At 42.2% G+C, this 9,338-nt stretch overlaps 1 protein-coding gene across 1 annotated transcript in view; it reads left to right on the plus strand.

Moving 5' to 3' along the window:
* The window catches only part of SLC9A4 (solute carrier family 9 member A4), a 37,761-nt gene extending 29,014 nt beyond the window's left edge, over positions 1-8,747 (plus strand). Inside the window, exons 9-12 of the mRNA XM_074815130.1 lie at positions 1,029-1,125; positions 3,083-3,214; positions 3,945-4,032; positions 6,492-8,747. Coding sequence (XP_074671231.1) covers positions 1,029-1,125; positions 3,083-3,214; positions 3,945-4,032; positions 6,492-6,793 — 619 coding nt within the window. The 3' untranslated portion in view covers positions 6,794-8,747. The remainder of the gene's footprint in view (positions 1-1,028; positions 1,126-3,082; positions 3,215-3,944; positions 4,033-6,491) is intronic.
* The last annotated feature ends 591 nt before the right edge of the window (positions 8,748-9,338 follow it).

The raw sequence follows: 9,338 nt of genomic DNA on the forward strand, positions 1-9,338 counted from the left end.
GTTTAGCTTGAATCCACCTTCCTTCGCTGTTAAAAATTTTAAAATTATTTTAGATTGAGTACAAAATAAATGTACACAAAACTTTGGCAATACTGTACGTTGATCATAATCCATTCTTGTATAGCACAATTTACAGGTATCATTTAAGGACACCACTTAGCTGAGAACAATGATTTGCAATTACTTTTTTTTTTTTTAAAAAAAAAGAGACAAGAAAGCAAAATAGAGAAAGGAAAAAGAAACAGAAACAAGATGAACTCAGACTGATTCATCCTGGATGATCCCTATCTAGTTCCCTTTCTTTTCTTGGGAATTCAGCCAAACTCTCTTACAGAGATTGACCGATTTAGCAAAACCAGTTAACATTTCACAGCAGCCCTCCTTCATTGTTATGCTACTGAAAAAGCCAGGCAGCTACATATGACTGTGGGCTTTTTGTCACAGTTTGTTAAAAATACGAAGATGATTATCGTTTAAGTATTTTTTTTCATTTTAAATGGAGAAACAGGCTCAGTAGCAAGAAAACCCAATACATTCTCCTCACCATAGGACAGGTCTCTCAGACTCCTTAATTGGCATGTGCTTTGGTTCTTAAGGATGTGCTGCACTTTCTTAAAGGAGTTAAAACCAGTAGTACAGTAAAGCCCATACTACTAGACCATGCTGAAGAATGTATTCAGACAGAGGAGGAAACTTGCAGCACCTTCCTGGATGTACAGCAGGTTGTTGCCCAATCTAATCCTTAAATATGAATTTATGAAGCTTTGAGAAAGAAAAAGAGTTTCTGCTGCCAGTTGTATGAGGATTTACAGCCCATTCTGACTACTTGGTATATTGATAAAAGCTGAGAAAGAGAAAAATCTGACATTTTTTACTCATCTTTGGATGATTTTGTGGTGTCACTGGTCACTGAAAGGCTCCTTCATAGCCTTCTGTTTTAGCACTAAAAATAGGTCATGCATCATTTCATGGGAATAGTATTTAATCAACTCGTTAATATCCTATTTAAACTTCTCTTTTATTTACAGGAGGGGTAGAAACCGGCGTGTGCATCGGCTCTCCCCCGCAGAGGTGGAGTCCATGAGAGATGTCCTGGCACATAATCTATATCAAGTGCGACAACGGGTGCGTAAGCGCCCTGCTATCGCGGGGTATTTGCAGACTCAAAGCTCTTGTTTGCCCTCCCCGTGTCGGAGCCAGGGCGGGTGGTAGCACCAGGACCGGCCCTGGGGTCACGCCGGGGGGAGACGTGGAGCTGCGCGGGGAAGGGAAGGCGGGGAAGGAGCCCTGGCTGCGGGCTCGCTGCGGGCGGGCGGGGAGGGGGGAAGGAAAGCAGGTTTTTTTCCATCAGCTTTTACACCCTGCCGGCAGCGGGAAAAGCCGGGAAAATCTGCGAGCGAGCTGTAGAGGTCAGGCTTCCCTCGCTGCACAGCTACCTGTGACTCGAAGCGCCTTCCCGAGGCTGCCAGACATCCCCCGGGGGGGTCTGAGGTGCCAGGCCCTCTCCCGGGGTGCAGCGGGCCGGGCCGAGGCCGGGCCCATGGGTGCCCGGCACCAGAGGAGGGATGCAGGGCTGCGTGGGAGCCGGCGGGCTGGCAGGTCGCCAGCAGCAGTGAAACTCGCCTGTGGAGGTGGGTGGATCAGCGGCGGTAAACATTGCGTAGCCCAAAGTCAGCAGGGAGTCAGGCTGGTAAATCCTTGGACTGTGTGGGAGCAAGTTTTACCCTTGCTACAGGAGGAGAAAGGAAAAAAAAATTCTACCTCCTCTGGAGCTTCGCTTTGCACGTTTGGGTTTTTTTTTGCCCATAAAATGGGGTGATAATACCTCAACAGGGATTTGTTCTGCAGAAATCTGTACTGATCCTGATGCAGCCCAGTGTATAATATCTACTTAATCCAATCTTGGGCCCAGAATATACAGCCGAGTGTTCTCCTCCAGCAGTGAGTGGTAGAGGATATATTACAGTAACCTTGAAATTACACAGCTAAATGGGGCTAACTTGTGTAACACACATTTGCTAGAAAATGCTAGGCCCTGCTCATTTAAATGTGTCATTATTAATATGATATTCATTCCTAATACTGTTTGATTTGCCATGGCCAATTATCCTTATGATATTAATTTCTTATCTTACTAGCAACAATTTGCATATGTGGCTGCCTCTTGGATTACTGAAATGAACTCTCTCTCTTCAAAATCAATTACAGTAATGACTACTTGAGCCAGTCACTTCCTATGCGGTATTCAGAACTGTGTGCTTTTGGAAATGAAAGATTGGAAGTAAAGTAATTCCACTTCTAACACCTCACTTCCAACTCTGACGGCCTGGTAATGCTCTGGCTCACCAAACCAGCTTTACAAGGAACCTTGCAAGTGAGACTGAGATCAGATTCTACTTTTTAAGAGGATTTATGAACTTCAGTGATTTTTTCTCTTTAAGGCAGATAATTATTTTCATCATTTCACTAGATGTATGCGATAAATTAAAATGCTTGTACGAAAAAATGCTCAGTTTTAGGGTAATATTTGGTGAGTTTGTCCAAGTATGGAAAGGAAACTCAGCTGTGTATCTCATTCTGGAGATGTACTCTTTTGAACATAGTCTTTTGCTCCGGGTACACCTGCAACTTGCTTCTGGCTTGGTAATATTAGTACCAAGGCTCAGGGGTGGGTTAACCAGATACGTCTCTCTTGGGACCTGCCTCAGGTCTGTAGCTCCCAATTATGTGATGAGAAGAGGGATGACAAAGGGAGGACAAGCCCAGAGATGTTAACAGCCTTGCGTAGGTAGCTATATTTTTATGCTGCACTTTGAGCAGGTAAGAGTCTATCAAAAATGCCATCAAAATGTAGCCCTTGAGGTCTGAGACTTAAGCTGTGTTCGTGCTTCCTCCTATCTTGGTCTGCAGCAGTGAGGTTAGTGCAAAGCTGCATTTTTCCACGTGATACCAAAGAGATCTGTGGTGAGTTGGTGGCTGAGCCGGGGCAGGTGTCCCTTTGGCACCATGACTGACCAGACCACGCAAGGTTATTAACATTGCAAGCACAAAGAAAATCACCTGGGTGCATTTTCTGTTTCAGGCACCAACATACAGCCGACACAACCTGCCCACCAACACAAATGACAAACAAGCCCAAGAAATCCTCATCCGTCGGCAGCACAGCCTGCGGCAGAGTTGCAGGAAGGGAAACAGCTTACCTTGGGGTAGACCGGTACCTGTTCTGTAAAATACTATTCATGTAAAAAATGCCTCTGCTTCTCTGTAAATAAGAGACACCCATTTTTATATGCTTTTTGCAATAACTAAAATGGATACTTTTCCCAGTGTCCTCATGCAACACCTAAGAAGAAAGAGCTCCATGTAGCATGTGGACAACTTTTTTATGTCCTACCTCTATACATTGGTCAGAAATCAGCTACTATGGGTGTAAGTAGTAAAATAATGTAACTTGCATTGTTTTGGCACGTGCAAAACAGTATAATCACGAAAGGCCTGATGCAAAGCCCTTGACACCTTGCACTGACAGTTTGGGCTCTCGATCAGTAAGAATAAAATTTGTCTGATCAAATGTAGGCATTACAGAGGAGATAATCACAGTTAAGGAAGAGCAATAAGTTCTTGCTGGGTACATTAATTTTATTTAAAGTTGTCACCTGAAATAGGAAAGATGAATCTTAGAAGAACATACTTCTCTTTGCTGACTGTAAAAAAAAACCCTAGGGCTATTATATCAGACACAGCTATTTTCACTGGAGCTGACGTTGAGTTCAACCAAATTCAAGCCAAGCGCTGATCTTATTCACACCTCTCTAAATTTGGCTGTAAAGGTACAGAGGCACAACAGAAAAGGCATATAACCATCCCTCTTTACCGTCCCACCGAAGAAGTGCAAATTGTAGAGGCAGTCATGGGCACTGAACATATTTCTGTCTCATACACAGGCTAGAACCACGGAAGTACGCTACCTCTCTTTGCCTCAGGGCCCCAGCCAGCACACTAGACAGAAAGCCAGGCGTGTTACTTTCACAGGTAATGGAAGTGCTTTACTCTCTATCCTACTCCAGCAGTGAAAGAAACTTGGCCAGTCGCTCAGTGGATTTAACAGTACTAAATGAATACTCCCATGGAAGTCCCTGGCCTCTTTACATGAGCTACACCCTTCTCTCCTTTCTTTTTTATCTGTTTTTTATATGGTCATTACTGCAGCAGTTTCTACGTCATTCCAGCACTGCCTAGTTTCCTCTTTTCCCTCTTGCACAAATGCAGACCCATCCTCACTTACACTCTAAGTAAGGAGACAGAAGTTAGCAACACTGAATTGCCCAGTGTCAGAGAAAACATGGAATGTAGGACACCTGAATGTTTTCATTGTCTCCGTCTGTAATCTTCCTGACTCCTTTCTGAGTTTATTTACGTGAACCTGAAATGCATATGGGTTCCTTAGAGAAATTCATTTTAATTTCTGGCAAAATCAGCTATAGCGATTGAAACCATATTTTTAATCTTTGTCTTTGTATCAAAAACTTGGACAACAAAGTTTGTTTCCTGCAGGTGCAAAGTTACGTTCTTTCTTCCCTCTCTGTTTTACTTTGAAAGAGATGAAAGCAAAAGAGATCAGTGTGGGCAAACCATCTCCTTGAGGCTGGATACTCACACGTGACGGCAGCAGAACAGAAACCCATAGGATCTATTCAGAGGGGAAAATTTGAGTTGCTTAAGGGGATTTTTTTTTTTTTCTATACAGCCAATTCTTTTTTGTTCTGTTAGTCAGGCCATCATGGTGGGGCATATGTGTCTTTCTAAAAGAGTCAAACTGTTCTACACAGCAGCCTCAGACCTAAAAAGCATTTCAGACACTTTCAGGAGACCAAGTCCTGCTATAGCAGACAGGCACATTATTTCAATTGGGAGAGGAGTAAATCTTGAAACGGTGAATGCAGATACATTTTTTACTAATAGATAGGCCTGAATTTGAGCCCTACCTTGTGATCTATCCAAATAATTAGACTTCTTGGTCTGGCTTCTGGCCCCATTTTAGGTCTCAGGCATAGCATTCACACCACTTTAAATGTCTGAAGCAGGAGGAAGCCACCTCTCATAAACTGGGTTAGGATGAGATTAATTTCACTTGGGAAGCAAGAAGAGAAATACTCATTATGTAGGAAATTAGAATGACAACCTCATATATCCACATAGACATTTACAGAGATAAATGCCACCTTTTCTGACTATGCCTGGAAGTCCTCCTGTAGCAAGCATCCTCCACAAAGCTTGGTTCCGCTCTTATATATAACATATGTAGAAAGTTTAGTAACTAAGAGATCAGAAATGACCACAAATAGATCCTTAAATCACCTATCAGCTCTTTCTGCCACTCATACAAATGCATGATTTCTTTGATAGATTATATCATTCATACTTTGTAGCAGTGATGCCCCCAAAGGGCTAAATAGAAGCCCTTCAAATCTGAAAATACCTATCCTATTTTATTGCTAATGGTGTAGTATGCCCACATGGCCTAGCAGAAGCAGGTTCTGTTGTTAAAGACATTTGTGCCCCTGTTTGGTGGTGTTAAGTGCTGGCACATGTGCTCTTACTTTGTGCCAACTGTGAAGTAAACATTAGCATAATTAATTTAATAGTTATTAAGTTGCAATAACTTGGTAAATTTGACTGTGTGACTATACCTAATACATCTACTTTAAATAATTTTATTATTCGTAGACCTTTGTGTTTATCTCCCAAAACCTTCTAGCTTGTTATGAGCTGTTTCTTTAACTAATTTGCTAGTGCATAGTCAGACTACAACTGGCTTTAAGAAAAGTGAAAGGTATATTCTGTAAAATGAACAGAATGAAAAAGCCAGCTATTGTCCTATTGCAGGCAAATTTTTATTGTGTATTTGTGGCAAAGAAAGCTGGTAGGAGCAGGTCTGACACACCCAATGTAATCAAAGCGCCCTAGAGTCAAACTCCTGGTTTCAGGTGAAACTGTTTTCTTCCCAGTTGTTAATCACAGGTGACTATTAAACTTGATTTTCAGTGGCACTAGTGTCTTCTCCTTGGTCAATTTCTGTCTTCTGCTGGTGGTTTTATAATGCTTTTCAACCATGGTACTAGGTACACTTGTGAAATTTGTAGAAAATTGAAAGCTACATAAAGGAGCACTCTTGCCTGGTGAAGGCATTGAGCAGCTCTGTGAGGCACTAAAAGACAGCTGAATGTGCTTATTTGCTGGGATTTCAGGGTAGAGGCAACATCAATAAAATCTTTTAAACAACGGCTTTGGAATGAAGATAAAAAATTAGGGTTATTCTTATTTCTTGACTGCTCTCTTTTTCTGTAGCAATTCTTTAAAATGTTTCAGTTCCAGGGTTTAAAACCATCATGCTGTATTGTATTGAATACCCTTTAACTGTCCCTGCCAATACTATGGTGTTTCTCTTTTCTCTTTTTCAAAATATGATTTTTTTGTCTGTTTTCCTTCAGATTACCACAGTAGTGGCTCTGATGCTGCATTCCCGGTAACATTGAGACCCCAGCCCCGACTACGGCCACTTGAAACAAAGCACCGCCCGGAAGAGCTGATGCCGATGGCACGCTTGGATAGACGAGCGGGCCCATCCAATCTTTCAGGTCGAAGAGGAAATTCAATCAGCCAGCATCGTTTCACGAGAGCAGGCAATCTAGCTCTAATGCCAAAGTCTCGATTCACTGTGGGAGAAGTAGAGAGGTATGAGTCAGAAGAAGAGACAGAAACGATGGCACCAGTCAGGTCATTAGTCATATGAGGAGCAGAGAAGAGCAATGTTTGCATCTCTAGGGCCCTTTGTATGCTGCTCCAGAGAAAATAACAAAGCTCTTATATGAACCAAACCACAATTTTCCTTCTGGGACCAGTGCACTTGTTCTCGCATCACTTTCAAGCGCTGTATCAACGTACTTAGTGGCTCAGAGAAGACTTAAATTCTTGTATGTTTATATCAAGATTTCTTTCCAGCAGAACACTGCAGAAAAGAGGGCAACACGATCTTTGTAGAGGTTTAGACATGGATTTAAACAACAGTAGTTGGGCACATGCAGTGCTATGGGTGACTGATACTGCTTTCTTCTGTTCTGTACTATGGCCTGCATCCAGAAGAAAGAAACACTGAAGGACATGCTTGGCACATGAGTGCCCAGATCGGTAACTTCAACTTGCCTAAAGCTTTTGACCTCAGAGTAGCTGAGATATTCTAGGAAAGAGTTAAAAAACAGGCCTTTTTAGGGCACCTGAATGTCGCTGAAGATGCCTAAACAAATACTTAAGTCAAAAGGATTTTTAGTGGATGTTTTCAGCACTTGGATATCTCTTGGTATCTCACATTTTGGCTCTGCAAAAGTGCCTAAAATCAGTTGCTGTGATGGTCCATGACTCCTGCTACTTCAACCAGTTTCAACACGTAGGCACCTATCACCCACCTACAATTGTTTTGGATGAATAAAGGAGGCATTCTAGTACGTACAAATGCAGAAGACTCTTCAGGCAGGGGTGCTGTCAGGATGCCTTTTATTTACAAATGTAGGATAGTAAGAATGCACATAATATTCTTGTGGTTCAGCAAGTGGGAGGCTTCATTGTAGAGCATCTTAACTCCATGCCCCACTCCCACCTTGCCAGAGGGTGCCCAAATCGGTGGACCACTCTTCGTACTAAAGCTGGACCTGTAGACAGGAAGCAAGAAACTGATAAAAGGTAAAGGGAGCCAAACTTTGTAGCTTGCTGGCTAGCAGGAAAGAGAGGCCCTGTGTTTTGCTCCCAGCTTTTTATAGGGTGTCTGCCTATATGTTGCAGAGAGAAGCATTTGCTAAAAAAAAAAAGCAGAAATAACCAGGGGGACATGCACTGGAGCCCATGATCTCCCAACCTTCCTACGGAGCTCCCTTCCAACTCACTCTGTGCGCCCATGCTCCAGTCTCAATGGTGGGTCTCTCTAGTGGTAAGAGAAGTGAGAAGCTCTATGGTCTTGAGTAGTTTTGGATAAAGTCTAAAATCCCAGACACCCAGTTCCTCTGATGGAACTCTTCTCTGCAAAATGGAAGCAGCGTTACCACTATCTTGAAACTGTAGGTGAGCTGATTTTATCCAAAGAGATGATTTGTGTCCAAAAGTTCATAAACCCACCCTTACAGCTGCACTAAAATGAAATCTACAGCTGAGAAATACTCCAAGTTCAGTCATGTTTTCTTCAAGTTTCCCTCTCTCCTCCACTCAGAGCTTGCTTAGATGCCCAACTCAAGGTCCGTAAATGCTACTGCAAGACTCAGAGAGGTAAGAATTAGATAGCAGTGCAACCTTTATGTTTCACTTTTTTATATTATTATTAAGTGCTTATATGTCCTGGTCCAGAAAAAACTTTTAAGTGTAAGTTATGACTTCACATTTCTTACAATGGATTTCTGAATCAGGACAGGTAGCATCCAAACTAATGAATTTGAAAAGCGCTATCAGAGATAAAAAATAAAAGCCTTTTTTTTCCCCTTTTCTCATGTTTGCAGCATTTATGTTTAATAGGTTATAATGAATTGTCTGTACTGAAATTGTACAAAGCTTTGTGGAACTTAAGTTCTGTTTGCATTTCCTCATTGTGCCAGAGAAATTATACAACTCCCTTTTATGAAAGCAGCGGCATGTTATTGAACAGAGTAGGATTTGGCTTTTGTACCAACAATGAATAAGCAAATAAATACAGTTCTGTACCTGAAAATCAACAAATAAACCCAGCTCCACCAAAAGAGGAAGTTCTCCATGTAGTTTTTAAACAAAAGCCTTGTGCCAGATCTCAATCCTATAGCAAGTTATACTGACATATCATAAATATCAATGAAACATTATTTTAAGAAAAAGAATTATCATACAAAATCAGGTCTTAAATTGCATTGTGAGCCACCCAGCTGCCACATGAACTTTAATTGAGGGCAAAATCAGGCCGCAGAGCTGACATAGGTGCATGGAGTAGAGTGACGAAGGTGTGGGACTTGCTTCTGCATCAGAGAGTCAGGAGGGGCTGGGATCTCCAAAACTGGCTGGGGGGTGATGTAGACTGCAGGCAATCCTTGGGGACAGCGATGAAGAGAAAGCGGAAATCTGAGAGGAGGGTGAAGAAGGGATAGCATCTCATCTTCAAAGGGAGGCTCAGGAGAGAGATTAAACAGAGGAATTACTGTGAGCTGCAAATTCAGCATTTCCCCTTTAAGAAGATTTATCAATAGGTTATCTGGGGGAACTGAACAGATACAAACTGTGTGAGATGAGGAGGGTTAGTAGGATGCCTGGAGTGGCATGGAAAGGGACTA

This window comes from Strix aluco, chromosome 2 (genome assembly GCF_031877795.1).
Source record: "Strix aluco isolate bStrAlu1 chromosome 2, bStrAlu1.hap1, whole genome shotgun sequence".
Lineage (NCBI taxonomy): Eukaryota > Metazoa > Chordata > Aves > Strigiformes > Strigidae > Strix > Strix aluco.